Source organism: Pyricularia pennisetigena, chromosome 1, assembly GCF_004337985.1.
Source record: "Pyricularia pennisetigena strain Br36 chromosome 1, whole genome shotgun sequence".
In the NCBI taxonomy this organism is placed as follows: Eukaryota; Fungi; Ascomycota; class Sordariomycetes; order Magnaporthales; family Pyriculariaceae; genus Pyricularia; species Pyricularia pennisetigena.
Genome location: NC_043740.1, coordinates 1931222 through 1947292, shown reverse-complemented (window position 1 = coordinate 1947292; position 16071 = coordinate 1931222). Strand labels below are relative to the sequence as shown.

At 53.2% G+C, this 16071-nt stretch overlaps 5 protein-coding genes across 5 annotated transcripts in view; 4 read left to right on the top strand and 1 right to left on the bottom strand.

Annotated features, from left to right (window-relative positions):
• Positions 1 to 110: 110 nt before the first annotated feature.
• PpBr36_07136 (uncharacterized protein) lies at positions 111 to 2016 on the top strand (the record flags this gene model as incomplete). Its single annotated transcript, XM_029894274.1, has 7 exons — positions 111 to 135; positions 250 to 290; positions 415 to 441; positions 507 to 582; positions 695 to 1225; positions 1293 to 1716; positions 1788 to 2016. 7 exons carry the CDS (start codon positions 111 to 113, stop codon positions 2014 to 2016), a joined length of 1353 nt encoding a protein of 450 aa, XP_029748381.1.
• Positions 2017 to 3031: 1015 nt separating this feature from the next.
• Positions 3032 to 7362, top strand: PpBr36_07135 (uncharacterized protein; the record flags this gene model as incomplete). The annotated part of the gene is made up of 6 exons (XM_029894273.1): positions 3032 to 3056; positions 3129 to 3280; positions 3379 to 5841; positions 5909 to 6351; positions 6472 to 7258; positions 7333 to 7362. 6 exons carry the CDS (start codon positions 3032 to 3034, stop codon positions 7360 to 7362), a joined length of 3900 nt encoding a protein of 1299 aa, XP_029748382.1.
• Positions 7363 to 8425: 1063 nt separating this feature from the next.
• On the top strand, positions 8426 to 11443 carry PpBr36_07134 (uncharacterized protein; the record flags this gene model as incomplete). The annotated part of the gene is made up of 1 exon (XM_029894272.1): positions 8426 to 11443. One exon carries the CDS (start codon positions 8426 to 8428, stop codon positions 11441 to 11443), a length of 3018 nt encoding a protein of 1005 aa, XP_029748383.1.
• A 1377-nt stretch (positions 11444 to 12820) lies between these two features.
• PpBr36_07133 (uncharacterized protein) lies at positions 12821 to 14295 on the top strand (the record flags this gene model as incomplete). Its single annotated transcript, XM_029894271.1, has 3 exons — positions 12821 to 13055; positions 13138 to 13240; positions 13320 to 14295. The coding sequence occupies 3 exons, from the start codon at positions 12821 to 12823 to the stop codon at positions 14293 to 14295; spliced, it is 1314 nt and encodes a 437-aa protein (XP_029748377.1).
• A 1125-nt stretch (positions 14296 to 15420) lies between these two features.
• Positions 15421 to 16071, bottom strand: part of PpBr36_07132 (uncharacterized protein) — a gene marked incomplete at both ends in the record, with an annotated part of 1127 nt that continues 476 nt past the window's right edge. The window contains 2 exons of the mRNA XM_029894270.1: positions 15421 to 15452; positions 15598 to 15935. Of these exons, the coding sequence (XP_029748378.1) occupies positions 15421 to 15452; positions 15598 to 15935 (370 nt within the window). The remainder of the gene's footprint in view (positions 15453 to 15597; positions 15936 to 16071) is intronic.

Here is a 16071-nt window from a genome sequence, read left to right as displayed (position 1 = left end):
TTTCTTGCTTGCTCTCGAGGCTTTTTTGCAAAAACAGATCTTTCGCCATAGGAGATTCAACTCGAGGAGTGCTTGTAAATTTCGACGTCCAAAAGTAAAACGCCGTCAAGATGCGCGAGATTATCAGCATCAACGGTAAGCGCGTCTCCAACAAAACTCACAAGACTCTTCACCGCATCGACTCCGAACACGCCACTCCGGCAATCCAGTCAGCATAACATGAACTAACGTTGCCTGCTTCGAATATAGTCGGTCAGGCTGGTTGCCAGATTGCCAACTCTTGCTGGGAGGTGAGCACACACATACGACAGGAACACATCCGGAGCCTTGTTGCCGGAGCATCACAGCGCCTGAAAGCAGCAACGCAACCTTGGCAGTCCGAACTTTGATGGCTGACATAAAACCCGACGATAGCTTTACTGCCTCGAGCACGGTATCAAGGTAAGCTGATAAACCATGGAACAAAGCTATGCTCCCCCATGCTAACATCTTGGTTTCTCCTTTAGCCCGATGGTTTCCTCACCGATGAGCGCAAGGCCGCTGATCCCGACCACGGTTTCAGCACCTTCTTCTCCGAGACTGGTACGACACATTCGTTATATTTTGCACTGGCCGGCAGAAACATATTTCACGGCTTCAATATCCTTCCACTCTTCCCTCACATGTACTAATTAGGCTGCACATGCAAATATAGGCCAGGGCAAGTATGTCCCGCGTACCATCTACTGTGATTTGGAGCCCAATGTCGTCGACGAGGTCCGCACCGGTACCTACCGCAGCCTATTCCACCCCGAGCAGATGATTACCGGCAAGGAGGACGCGTCCAACAACTACGCCCGTGGTCACTACACCGTGGGCAAGGAGTTGATCGACCAGGTGCTGGATAAGGTTCGCCGCGTTGCCGATAGCTGCTCTGGTCTCCAGGGCTTCTTGGTCTTCCACTCGTTCGGTGGTGGTACCGGATCTGGCTTTGGCTCCCTCCTTATGGAGCGTCTATCGGTCGACTATGGAAAGAAGAGCAAGCTGGAGTTCTGCGTCTACCCGGCTCCCCAGACCGCCACCTCCGTCGTTGAGCCTTACAACTCAATCCTTACTACCCACACCACACTGGAGCACTCCGACTGCTCTTTCATGGTTGACAACGAGGCCATTTACGATATTTGCCGCCGAAGCCTCGGTCTTGAGAGGCCCAACTATGAGAACCTGAACCGCTTGATCGCTCAGGGTAAGATTTCACGGCGGATACCTCGAGCTTGCATGCTTTGGATGCTAATGAACTATGCGATGAACAGTCGTTTCCTCTATCACCGCCTCGCTCCGGTTTGACGGCTCCCTCAACGTCGACCTGAACGAGTTCCAGACCAACCTGGTGCCTTACCCCCGCATCCACTTCCCCCTGGTCGCCTATTCCCCGATTGTCTCGGCTGCTCGTGCTGCTCACGAGGCCAACTCGGTTCAAGAGATCACTATGTCTTGTTTCGAGCCAAACAACCAGATGGTCAAATGTGATCCTCGCAACGGAAAGTACATGGCCACGTGCTTGCTGTTCCGTGGTGACGTTGTTCCCAAGGACGCACATGCGGCTGTTGCCATGCTGAAGACCAAGCGTAGCATCCAGTTCGTCGACTGGTGCCCTACTGGCTTCAAGCTTGGTATCTGCTTCGAGCCTCCTCAACAGGTCCCCAACGGTGATCTTGCCAAGGTCAACCGCGCTGTGTAAGTTGAACGCTCGGTGTTTGTTGTGATGTCCGCCGGATTTTGCTGACAACCTTGTCTTTTGTACACAGCTGCGTTCTCTCCAACACGACCGCCATCGCCGATGCCTGGTCAGCCTTGTCCAACAAGTTTGACCTCATGTACTCGAAGCGTGCGTTTGTCCACTGGTATGTGGGTGAGGGCATGGAGGAGGGTGAGTTCTCTGAGGCTCGTGAGGATCTCGCTGCTCTCGAGCGCGACTACGAGGAGGTTGCTACAGACTCTCTTGGTGATGAGGAGGGCATTGAGGCGGAGTACTAGACAAGCGCTAGCCCCGTTTTGTTCATACTTCTGTTACAAAGGCACGGGGTCAACGTTCAGGACTCTAGATGTACTGGATGGATGCCACCTGCCAAAGAGGCCAGCATACCCTTTTGATACAGCAAATGTCAAGTCTAATTCTTCGGAGACAAACACTCCTCACCACTCCTGCAGGGTCTTTAACAAGTCTTCAGGATGTCGGAGGCCGTCGTCCCTTGCGAAGAGGTGTCATATTTCATTTGGTTTGGTGAAACATAATAGTTCCTTTTAATACGAATACCTATCGGGGTTGGCCATATTGTTTTCAAATCCACCGTCATGAGATTTTCGTGATCGTCCCATGCTGTTGTATACAGATTATTCCGGTACCTGTCCTATGGGTAAGGTGCGTCAGGACCTGAATTGTAGAGGTAACAGACGGTTGCCTGTCAAGCCATGTGTGCATGGGTAGGCATTCGTTTGATGTTTGCTACGTTGATGTTGATTGGACGGTGGAGCCGTGCTAGGGGGGCTGCTACTAAACTAAGCCACAACTAGCTAATCAACTTCCCACCCGCATCGGCCGGCCTCCACGCGTCTGATTCTACAGTACGGTACCTGGGATACCTACTGCGTACTACGTAAGGTCTGAATTTACAAGGGTGCCGAATTGGTCAAGCAACTTCATAGGCGGATTCCCCGGTCCACCATCATGCTGTTTCCTCCCAGCAACGTCCTTGTCTTCCCCAGCCATCTCATCCCACTTTGGAGATTGCACGCCAAAGTCTCAAACTCCTAATAATCTACTTTACAGACTGTCTACTGCATTCCTCAGCCACTTCTCGTGGCCCGATTATTCGTTTCGTATTCGCCCAAGCGCAGAGAGTGTGCCGTTCAACTGCTTATCAACGAAAACAGATAGCAAGCTCCTTGCTACCCGAGAACGCCTCGTTCCATCTGTGCCGAGCCGAGCCTAACCTTGCACGTTCCGTTTCGCTCGGTCAACGCCTAAGGCTCGACTGCATAAACCGTCAACATGGCAGAGTCTGGCGCCGAAGCAGGTGAGAAATGGGACACATGATACTTTGCTCCTAAACAAAGCTGACTTTTGGTCGTGATTGAAATCTTTACAGGTGCGCCAAACTTAAACCTGACACCAGACGAGAAACGATACTACGGACAGTTGTTCCGACAGGCCGACACCGACGGGGTGGGTGTCGTAACCGGCGATGTTGCAGTCAAATTCTTCGACAAGACTAGGCTTGAGTCTCGTGTTCTCGGAGAGGTCAGTAGGAATGCGCCCATCGAGGCGATAATGACGTTGCAAAACAACCACAGTCGTCGAGCTTGTCGGTCGCTAACCTCCTGATATCCAACACACAGATCTGGCAGATAGCGGATCAAGAAAACAGAGGCTTTCTTACCCCGGCTGGCTTTGGCATCGTCCTACGTCTGATCGGTCATGCGCAGGCTGGCCGCGAGCCCACGCCCGATGTCGCTTTGCAGCCTGGGCCTCTGCCTCGATTCGATGGCATCAACATACCAGGCCTGGCACCCCAAACCAGCGGGTCTGGTCCTGGACCGACTGCGATGCCTCTTCAGGCCCAGGGCACCGGTGTCCGAATCCCGCCCTTGACACCCGAAAAGGCCGCCCAATATGCGGGTCTTTTCGAGCAGCAGAACTTAGCCCCCGGAAATATGCTCCCGGGTGACTCGGCGCGCCAGATCTTTGAAAGATCTGGCCTGCCTACCGAGGTTCTCGGACGCATATGGCAGCTAGCCGATACAGAACAGCGGGGCGCACTGGTGCAGACCGAGTTCATCATCGCCATGCATCTCCTGGCCTCTACCAAGCAGGGCCACCTACGTGGATTGCCGAGCGTTGTACCCGCTGGTCTCTATGAGGCTGCAACTCGCCGCCCGACCGGAATTCCGGGCCAAAGAAGCCCTACTTCAGGGGTGCCTCCCATTCCCGCGATTCCCAGGCAGTTGAGTGGGCAGTCCCAGATGAGGACGGGGAGCCCTCTTGGAAGGTCACAGACAGCACCTGGAGGCGACTGGCTCATAACCCCAGCAGACAAGAGTCGGTTCGATCAGGAGTATGCCAAGCTTGATGCGGGCAACAAAGGGTTCATCACCGGAGAGGAAGCTGTACCTTTCTTCAGCCAGTCCAACCTACCAGAGGACACGCTTGCACAGATTTGGGATCTTGCCGATATTAACTCAGCTGGCAGGCTCACACGCGATGAGTTTGCAATTGCCATGTACCTTATCCGACAACAGCGCACCAACCGCAACGGTGCCAACACGCTACCAGCTACTCTTCCTCCCAATCTTATCCCACCCAGCATGCGAGGTCAGGTCAGACCGCCTACAGCTAATGCAGCCCACTCAGCTTTTGATGCGCCTGCTCAACCACCCCCGCCGCCTGCCCAGCCCAAGTCCGCTTTGGATGATCTCTTCGGCCTGGACACCCCTTCCGCGCCAGCTGCACCTGTACAGAAACCGATCACAACAGGAGGCTCCAACGATCCTTTTGGGAGCAACGCAAGCCCGGCATCTGCATCACCTGCCAAACAGTCCCCCACTGTTCCCACCTTTGCTCCATTTGTCCCGTCCTCCTCGTTCGGTCGCACGCTCACCGCACAAACAACGGGCGCCTCCAATAGCTCCGCCGGCGCGTTTCCCAAAGCAGCTCCAGCACAACGGCCGCAGCATCCCGGGACTTTTGATGACGACCTGCTGGGCGATAATGATGAAGGCAGCAAGAATGTTAGCAACGACTCGGCTGAGCTTGCAAACTTGTCGAATCAGATTAGCTCCTTGAGCAAACATACACAGGAGGTTCAAGGCCAGCGCACAACTACGCAGAATGAACTGAATCAGTCGGCTGCGCAAAAGAAGAACTTTGAGCAGCGCCTCGCACAACTGCGTGCCCTGTACGAGAAGGAAGCAAAGGATGTACGGGCGCTAGAGGATCAGCTCAATGCCTCTCGGAATGAGACCAAGAAACTGCAGACGGAGATGGCCATGCTTGAAGGCACATATCAAGACCTTCAGAACCAGCATCGCCAGGTTGCTACTGCGCTGCAAGCCGATCAACAGGAGAATACCGCCTTGAAGGAGCGCATTCGGGCCGTCAATGCAGAGGTGGCCCAGCTAAAGCCGCAGATTGAGAAGCTCAAGCTGGAGGCACGACAGCAGAAAGGATTGGTTGCCATTAACAAAAAGCAGCTGGCCACCAACGAGTCGGAGCGTGACAAGCTCAAGTCGGAGATGGATGACTTGTCTAAGGGAACAGGAGAACTGAGCAGACAAAACACCGGCTCTGCCGCCCAGGTGGCTAGCCCTGCTGCCTCGACGTCGACTGTCAACAACCCTTTTTTCAGGAGAACCGGGAGCACAGACATCATGGGTGCCTTTGCGTCACCACCTGCGAAGCCATCGAGCAACGACAAGTCGTTCGATGATGTCTTTGGCCCATCGTTCGGCTCCGCATCCAACACCCCACCACCCACTACCGCCTTCCTGGCAGCACAGAACACGGGCGCTTCTACTGGCAGTGCGACCTCTTTTGCTACACCTGCCACCTCAAATACCCCTAACCTGAGTCGACAACCCACACTGACGACGGGCGAACCCCCTGCGCCGCCTGAGTCCCGGCAGATCAATTCCAGCTTCCTTCCATTCGGAGAGTCAGAGTCTTTATCATCATCCCGTCAGGTATCCCCGCCTGCGAGCAGGATGGGCCAGGCAGATATGCCGCCATCTGAGTCTGCCCAGAAACAGCCGACTGCCCCGCTGCAGCCCACTAACACGGGTCTCAGTGCGGCTTCAGGATCTCATGTGAGTACTAAGTAATAGCTACATGATGACTGCTTTTTGTGGTTCTGGCAGTGCTGACAAGATACAGGGCGATGCTGCTGGCACCACCTCACCAACTCCTCGTGCGGCCATTCACTCGCACTCCGACAGCGTCGGGGACCCCTTTTCCTCGGTCGATCAGGCCAAGGCTAAGGACGATTTCGAGTCTGCTTTCGCAAGCTTCAAGAATGCACACACGAAGCCAGCGGCAGGAGGAGCATCCGCATTTGACATGCCATCTTCGTCTACTGGTGGAGCTGAAAAGAAAGAATCGACGATGGCTGCTTTCGCCGCCGAATTTCCGCCCATCTCGGAGCTGGAACGTGATGACGATTCCGAGTCTGAAAGTGATAGAGATGGATTCGATGATGACTTCGCGCCAACGTCTCCGAAACCCACAACGGAAACGAATACGACTGACGTTGCCTCCTCCAAGGACACCAAACCGACATCCCCATCCACTGCACCTTCAGGGGCTGATGGCGCTTCGAGGTACGATTCGCTGCTATAGCCCATAGCGTGTGTATTTGCATTTCAGACTTGTCTTTGCCTCGGTGATCCATGAGATAGCTGTGTTAAAGTAGAATGTGCTGACGCTGTGTGGATTTACAGCAACGTTGCAACGACACCGGCTGCCGCTACTTCATCTACTTCTGTGAACACGGCGATGCCACCCACTTCGGGTAACGCGGCCTCTGCCACCGTTCCTACAGCTACACGTCCCCTGAGCTCAGCAGGGCCAAGCGGACCGCCACCCACTGCTCCGCCGCCTCTACCGGAAAAAAAGTCTTTTGACGATCTTGACGACGACTTTGAGGGCTTGGAAGACGCCCAAGAGGGCTCGGCAGCCGATGAAGACTTTGCCAACATTTCTCGCTCGGCTTTGGAAGACTTCAATCCCGTCTTTGACGACTCGTCGCCCCCAAGGAGTCACGCAACCAAGAGCGATGTCTCCAAGGATCCCACTACTGGTACTGGAGCGCCAAACCTGGGAGCTGAGACAAGCAGCTTTGACTTTGTGAGCGGAAGCAGCGCTTCACTTGGTAGCTCAAGTGCGCAACCAGCCTCGACGGGTCCGGCGGCTCCGGCTAAAGTTTCGGCTTCAGGAGCAGCTGGTGATGCTAGCACTGGAAATGACAACCATGACTGGGATGCTCTCTTTGCTGATCTTGACGGACCGGCCGCTGGCAATACCGGCGCTGTAGCCCCGGCCGCAACAGAGAATTCAACGCCGGCAAAGTCATCTACTGCCGCGTCATCACGGCCAGCTGATGTGAACCGGCTGTTGTCTGAGGAAGGAGTGCATGATGATCCAATCCTCAAGAACCTGACCAGCATGGGATATTCTCGTAAAGATGCCGTGGCCGCACTCGAGAAATATGATTACAACCTCGAGCGGGTGAGTGTCTAAATTCTGTCAATTTCAGGTATCATATCTCATGCAATTGATTTTGACTAACTATCGTGCAATAGGCTGCCAACTACCTCGCAAGTCAGTCCTGATCAGAGGGTATATCAGTCAACTCATTTCCTTCAAATCCATCTTGCATAACCATACTCTTGGCATCACACACCCCAATCCTTCTTACACTTCGCCTACTGTTACATATGCAAATCACAATGCCGTTCATCCAATTTCATAGAAATGATGTGGGCGTATTGCCGCGTCCAAGCCCTTCTTTGTGGTGGGTTTGTTTGATAGTTAATTGTTGTAATGATACCTCAAGGAAGCATTGATTAAGCTGGATATAGTTCCTTGTGTTCACCTATGTTTCGGTCTCGAATGCAACTTGAACTATGAACTATATCTTGGGTAGCCAAATTCCGTTGCCGTTTGCACCTTAGTTTTGTGGCGGGCCGCTCTTGTGGTCGGGCAGGTATTGGTTGCCGACAACAAGTGGCGTGCAGCTTCGAGCAGGATCCCCCAGGTTCTATCTCGTAAAAAGTGACTAAAACGCCCAGTCTCAGCGGTGGGCAATGCAAGGGGCAGGGCGACGACCATGCAGTGACATAATGTGGGGCCGAAATGGCAGATCGATGAATTCGACCAATCAGATGGTTGATTGAGTGAGTTAAGGCAGGCAGTGCGCGACCTATTTTGGCTACAAGTGTCCTCTTCCCAAAGTGGGTGTGGGTGAGCTATCAAAAGGTTGGAGCGACCAAAGCCAGATATATCCGTTTGCGCGCTGTATTGGGTTTTCTTTTAAAATTCCCTATCCTTCTCCTAGAGGCCACATCACAACCCGATTTTTGTCGTGATATATGACGCTGTGCTTTCCTGTATCTTGAGAGTTCGTTCCTTTCTTCTTCCCTTCTTCATGACGATATACCCCACGTTGCAGTTACATGATCTATGAGGCCAGCAGCCACTTTCTTTGGCTTGTACCTACCTAGCCTATCCCGAAACCTACCCGCCTACCTTGGTACCTAACCACCAATTTTAAGGTGGCATACAAAACCTAACTACGTACATACCTACATACCTATTGCCTCCAACTTTGAACGACCTCGAGGACAGCACAGACGGCCGAGCATAGCAACCTATCCCGCGACGGGTGCCGGCGCCATGGCGAAACTAGCCATGTCGCCTCTTATAAAGCTACTTTGTTCTTTGTTCCTATTCTCCTCTAACGTCCTCGCCATCTCGGCCGTTATAGGCATTGACCTGGGCACCGAGTACCTCAAGGCTTCACTTGTAAAGCCAGGTATCCCCCTCGACATCGTCTTGACCAAGGATTCGCGGCGCAAAGAGATATCGGCCGTCGCCTTCAAGCCACCACAAAATGGACCAAAGGCAGGAGAATACCCCGAGCGTGCCTATGGCTCCGACGCCATGGCCCTCGCCCCTCGCTTCCCTGGCGATGTCTACCCGAACCTGAAAGCCCTTCTGGGCCTACCCACCGATACCTCGGTCGTCCTGGAGTACGCCGCCCGCCACCCTGCACTGCAGCTCAGCTCGCACAACCGGCGGAAGACGGCCACTTTCAAGAGCGCGGGTGCTTTCAGCCCCGACGAGGAAGCTTGGATGGTTGAGGAGCTTCTGGCTATGCAACTCCAGAGTGTACAAAAAAACGCAGAGGAGATGGCCGGTTCAGCCGTTCGTTCCGCTGTCATTACGGTTCCGCCCTTCTATACAATCGAGGAGAGACGCGCCACCGAGACCGCTGCGGAGCTCGCTGGCCTTCGAGTCCTCTCGCTCATCAGCGATGGTCTTGCCGTCGGGCTTCACTATGCTACCAGCAGAACCTTCCCGAACATCAACCAGGGAGGTAAGGCAGAGCACCATATGGTTTTCGACATGGGCGCCGGATCCACCACCGCCACGGTCCTCAAGATGCAGAGCCGGCAAGTCAAAGACATTGGCAAGCTCAACAAGACGGTCCAGGAAGTTCAGGTCATGGGCAGTGGTTGGGATCGCACCCTGGGTGGCGACGCTCTGAACTACCTGATCGTTGATGACATGATTGCCAAGTTCGCCGAGTCGCCGGCAGCTAAAAAGGCCTCGGTCACGACCCAAGGCGTCAAGGCTCACGGGCGCGCCATCTCGAAGCTCACCAAGGAGGCCGAGCGTATAAGACATGTTCTGAGCGCCAACTCCAACACTGGCGCAAGCTTTGAGGGACTCTATGAGGATGTCGACTTCAAGTACAAGATCGAACGGGTTGATTTTGAGAAGATGGCTGAAGATCACGTTGGCCGCGTATCTGTGGCTGTAAAGTCTGCCCTGGAGACCGCTGGCATTGATATTGCGGACCTCGACTCGGTAATCCTGGCTGGTGGCGCTACGCGCACCCCGTTCGTCCAACAGGAGCTGGAGAAGCTTTTCGGGGCCGACAAGCTTCGCGCCAACGTCAACGCCGATGAGGCCGCCGTCTTCGGTGCCGGCTTCAGGGCAGCTGAGATCAGTCCCAGCTTCCGTGTCAAGGAGATCAGGGTCTCGGACGGTGTCTCTTACGCTTCCGGTATCAAGTACAACAACCACAAGGGCAAGCCAACCCAACAGCGTCTCTGGAGCGCTAGGTCGCATCTGGGTGGTCCGGCCAAGGAGATCACACTGCCGAACAAGGAAGATTTCGAAATTGAATTCTACCAGCAGGTCCCGCAACTTCCTCCTGCCACAGGTTCGGACGTCGACGCCCCCACCGCCAAACTTACTACCAAAAACCTGACGGCTTCTGTTGCCGAGTTGAAGGAGAAGTATTCGTGTGAGCCTAGCGACGTCCAGTCCAAGCTCAGCGTCAAACTGAGCGGCGAGAACGGCGAGGTCGATGTCACTAAGCTCACCGTTCAATGCGAAACTGAGACTCAGGAAAAGAAGGGCGTCGTCGATGGGGTCAAGAACCTCTTTGGCTTTGGCAAAAAGGAGGATCAGAAGCCCCTCGGTGGCGAGAGCGCGGACGGATCCTCGTCCAGCTCGACTTCATCCAAGACTTCCAAGTCCGCCAAGTCTTCGGCATCAACTACGAGCGGATCGGCATCGGCATCGGAATCAGCAGAGCCCATTATTCCCCAGAAGAAACTCGTTGTGATTCCTGTGCAATTTGAGCTTGTCAAGGCCGGTATTCCGGAGCTTTCCAAGGCAGAGCTCAAAGCATCCAAAGACCGCCTGAAGGCTTTCGAGACCTCTGACCAGGCACGTCGCCAGCGTGAGGACGCTCTCAACCAGCTCGAGGGCTTTACCTACAAAGTTAGAGATCTCCTCGAGAATGACGACTTCGTGAAGGTCTCTACGCCCGAGGAGCGGACAAAGCTCGAAACACTTAGCAGTGCTGCGAGCGAGTGGATCTACGGTGATGGGGCCGATGCCTCCAAGGCTGAGCTCAAGACGAAACTCAAGGAATTGACAGATATTGTTGACCCGATTCAACAGAGAATCGAGGAAAATAAGAAGCGACCCGAGCTTGTCAAGGGACTGCAGGATGCGCTGAAGCAGACAGATGAGTTTGTCGAGAATATCAAGAAGAGCATCGCCGAGTACAATGCATTCAAGTCGGCCGAGGCTGCCTCTTCTTCGTCTACCACCGAGTCTGTCGCACCTGAGGCAACTCCCAAGGATGAGTTTGCTGGCTTGGAGGATGATGAAGCCAAGGCAAACAAGGACAAAGAGCCTAGCATGGAGGATTTGAAAAAGGAGCGTGGCCCAGTCCCACCCATGTACACGCCCGAGGATCTCACTGAGCTCGAGGAGCTCAAGGCCAAGATTGGCCCATGGCTCGATGAGAAGCTCAAGGAGCAGTCCAAGCTTGCCGAGACGGCCGACCCAGTCCTTACTATCAAGGAACTGACCACGTGGCGGACCAAGCTGGACAAGGCCGGTATGGACTTGACGATGAAGGGCGTCAGGAACTTTGAGAAGAGGAAGAAGGAGGAGGATGCTGCCAAGAAGAAGAAGACGCAGAAGAAGGCGAGTGGCGCGAAGTCGGACAAGCCTGTCAAGATAGAGCTCGGCAAGGACGGCAAAATGCCGACGCAAGAGGAGCTGGAGGAGCTGCTGAAGCAGTATGCGCCACCCGAGACAGAGGGTGATAACAGCAAGGCGGAGAAGAAGAGCGATGACACCAAGATCAAGCACGAGGAGTTATAATTTTTCGGGAAGGTGCTCATAAGGGGATAGAGAAATGACTATTCACGTGCGAGACTTGAGACGTTGTGGATTTCAGGTGGCGACATACAAATTTAGCGTGTAGAACAAGGAAAGATTCAAGAGCCAGACGTTGTCGCTACCTGTGTTATGTTCTGACATGCTCTCCTTGTCCAATTGTCGATGCAGATGGTTTATTTTCCAGCTTTTACATTCGGCAGACAATAAGCAGATAGTGCCCCATGAACAAGGACAATATCAGTCAGCCCTGCACTGCTTTATTCGTCATCTTGGCAGACAAGAACTGTTCATGTACAACGCGGAGGGACCATGTTTCCAGACAATACGGATGCTGTGGATCCCTGCCATTCAGTGCGGCGAGACGCTAGCGAGATGCGATATGTGGGAGGTAGGAAATGTAGGTAGGTATCTACAAAAGCAGGCTATCTATATTTGTGAAACATGACACCAAAGCTGCTGTGGTGGCTTGGTGGTCATGTCATCACGTACTGTGCCTTGGTTACGCTACCTCGTCTACCTCGGGTAACCAAGCTTCCTTGGCTAGATACCTAGCTTGGAGTGAATCTATGAGCTCGCGTACAGTCTTTGTAAATATGCCTATGGGGAGCCATGAATGCTTGCTCTGTTGGAAATGTCATGTCGTTTGCCGGATGCCTGCATTCACTGACGGCTTGGCTGTGGCCCCGTTGACGTCTAGTCTCGCTACGCTTGATTTTGTTTGCTGGGTTCACAAAGTGATCGGGACTGCAGCCAAGTAAGCGAGAGCAGCTGGCCGGCACAAAGGAGGGGAGGGGAGCGGGTTTCCCGCAGAAAACTGTTAGTCCAAGACAGATGGGAAAAGTGTCACAGAGAACTTGCAATGCAGGGCCAGTGTGCAGGCGGAGAACAATGACCTTGGATAACATTCATTCTTCCATAATTATCACGTACTACCTCGAGAGTGACTGCCCAGCGTTTTACATTACCTACATAGGTAAGTACCTAATATGGTTGTTCCGGATGGATCCAAGAAGCCACTTGCAGGCAGCATGCCTATATGTTACCTCAGGACATGATCTAGTTTTTTCAGGCTCGGAAGGTACATGTCTCCCAGTACAAACTGAAATCCCGGAACCAGGCACGGCAAGACTCGGTGTCTTGGTACACAGAAGCGCGTCATTTGACCACATTGGCCAGATTATTTTCCTTAAGAGTTCCGGTCCGTCGTATCCCACCTCTCTACCACTTCCAATCTCTCAAATCGTGATTCCAATCCATCCGTCACCTGCCGCTGCTCCTTTTGACCCGCTCCTGATCCTGGATCCTCACATAACACCCTCGTTTGTATCCTCAAAAGCGAGCGGCCAAAGATCCGCAGCTATGTTGAAACATGCGCTACTGTTCGCCACATGGGCCATTTCTACATTTGGAGCTCCAAGCCCCTCTGGCTCGGGAGGCCGCTTCCACGTTGACCAGGTTTATAACCGCAACGCCAGACACAATGGCCCTGCCGAGTACGCCTTTGCTCACGCCAAGTATCATGCCCCTATTCCCAAAGGCCTGGCCAAGACCATGGCTGCGATGAAAAAGGTCAATATTGATGCGGGCAATGCAAGTAAGTCCACGGGGCTTCCGGCTAGCCTTGACGCGGTTTTTCTTTTCCCCATTGAAGCTTGCTGACGATGGGACGGGTATAGCGGGTGAGGTCCCTTCTTGGCCACAGGAGCTTGACATCGAGTACCTCAGCCCCGTAATGGTCGGCGAACCTGCCCAGATGGTATGGATGAATCTCGACACAGGGTCATCGGATACGCAAGTAGTTTCACAAGGTACTACTCCCAAAGTCATGAACATTGCTGACTTGCAGCGTTCAAAATAGGTGGATGTATGCTTCAACAACCGGAGAGGGCCACAAGGGAGACCAGAAATTTTACGCCCCAGAAGTTTCCAAAACATCATCGCATGTGGCCAACACGTCTTGGTATATCGAATATGGTAGGGCGCATCCATTCTTTAAACCCAAGACAAATGTCGTTCAACTTTGGCTGGTTACCGTCTCACTACCGGACACTGACCGGCTGGCAGGCGATGGCACCTACGCAAGTGGTGATGTATGGAAAGACACGCTCTCTATTGGTGATGTCGAAATCAAGAATATGACGATTCAGACGGCCTTGCTGGCATCGGTGGCCATGGTAACCGACGTCAACATGTCGGGTCTCGCGGGCCTCTGTCCTAACCATCCCAGCACTGTCATGCCTAGCCAACCAACACTGCTCGAGAAACTCGAGCCAGTTCTTGACGAATTTGTATTCACTGCCGACCTCCGGTACCAGGACACTGGTCGATTCCGGTTTGGCCATGTACCCAAAGATGATTACGAGGGTGAAATTCACTGGGCCCGAATGAACAAGACGTCCAAGTTCTGGCAGTTCGACATCAACAGTGTCCACGTGGGTGGCACTGACAAATTGTTGCAGTCAACCTGGTCCTTTATCGCTGATACAGGCACTACGCTGATGCTTTTGCCCATGGATCTGACCAAGTTGTACTATGATCAGGTGCCGGGGGCCGAGTATAACAAGTGGTATGATTCTTACACATTTCCTTGCAGCGAAACGAAGAACCTGCCCAGTTGGAACTTCCAAATCGCGGGCCTCAATGGCACTATACCGGGCCACTACATCGCGTACACCAACGTCACTGAGAAGCTCTGCTACGGAGGCATCCAGCCGTGGCCGGTCGAGATGTATGGCTTTGGCATCCTTGGTGACGTTTTCCTCAAGGCCGTCTACGCCGTTTTTGACGTGCAGAACAAGACGGTTGGGTTTGCGAACAAGAAGCTTGGGGCTTAGCTCTCTCTGGGCAGTTTTTACTACGGCCATTTCAGCTATGGGGGATCGCCAATAGCGGTTCGATGGTAACTTGACGATGATCCTACATGATATCCCATTTCTTTTGGCCTTGCAAGACTTCTCATCGAGGTTACCCGAGATGACAAGATCAATCGACTGGTTTCATAATCGAACAAAAAAAAAAAGAGCTATCCGGGGTCGATTGGTTAGCTACTTGGGCTCAGTTGCAAACCAGTCCCAGAGAATGGCCCGAAATCTATTTGAATTCCAATTCAGAGTAAAAAAAGTAACCCGGTAGCTGGCATACGATAGACCCCGTGCCAATAACAACAAGAGTGTGATCTATCGCAAGCCATGTTCCGACAACGGTGTCTACGATATGATTACAATGCAATGTAAATAGAGTTGAAACTGTAAACCAAAGGCCCTAGATTAGAGGGACACAAAACAAGAAGCCCGATCTGATAAGCAGTTAACACCAAGAACGCCATCAGTCTCTCTTCCCTCAACCCAAATCCGGTCTAGAGTCGACGCTCCAGCCGTTCAGAAACAATGGTATCCAAAACAAAAAATTCCCTTGCTGCCTGCAATTCCAAGGTAGCCCAACTCGCCTCTCAACTATGCCTGACTGATCTATGCTGAAAAATAAATATGGGGCTGGAACAAAACCAAAAAGAAAAAAGAGATCGAACCAAGCCTTTGAAAGTCCATGTGAATGTGGTGTTTGAACAACTTTCATAAGAGTGCGATACTCCAAGGCGTCTCTCCCGCGCAGAGAACCAAGCGATTTTGATTCGAGACAAACAAGCAAATTCACCACTCCCGCCTTGTTGTCAACCAGGGGTGGGGCCCACCACTGCAAAGTTTGACGGGTCGGTGCAGAGGCTATGCTGGGTTTGTGTTTCGTACTGAGATGCAATTGGAAAATGGGGAAAACAAGAGTCTATGCGTCCCAGACAGGCAATTGTTGTGTTATGCTCTAGTCTGATCTGCCGGTTGAAAGTCTCGCAATATTTGCTCTCGTCGTAAAACCGTTCGCGGGGAATAGCTCCGTGTAGTTGAAACTCGGAAAAGTAGAGTTTGTGTAAAGGTTTGGCCAGAAAAAGAAGGGCTCATCTCTTAAAATTAAACGTGATCCCTCTCCCGGTCACCATCTGCTTGGCGTGCAGCACAATAAACCATGTCAGCTTGCATCACAATACAGAGGCCCGAGATGGAAAAAAAGAGAGTCCGCACTGAAGGGGAAAGGACAGAGAGTGCGAGGAGGGAATCAAATCATCGAAAGGCCATGTTCTTACTGACCCTCTGACTCGGTTGGAGTGGGCGGGAGGGCGCCGGGCACAGCCTGCCTCGAGGCGCGGGCGGTGCCGGGCCTGGATCCGGCGTACTTGTCCCCAGCTCTCGACTCGTGACGCCTGACCTCGTCGTCCTGTTGCTTGTTGCCGCCCTCGTTGGCGCTCTGGGCAGGCTCGTCAAACACGCCGCTGATGGGCGAGCGCACATGCCTCGGGCTTGAGCTGTTGGCGGCGGGACCGGTGCTGTTGGGAGGGCTGCCGCGCTGACGGAGGCGGGCCTCCATCTCCCTTATGCGCTGCTCGAGGGATTCCAGCTCGGTTGTTCGGCTGTTAAGTTCTTGCTTTCTGCAGGATGGAGAAAAAAAAAAAAGCCAAGGAACAATACGTTAGCCCTGACAATTTCCCCGAAACCCCAATGTTTTGATGGAGTAGGATGCCAAGTAGGAGTCGAAAGAGCCGCAGAATTTGCGGTGTGTGCGTG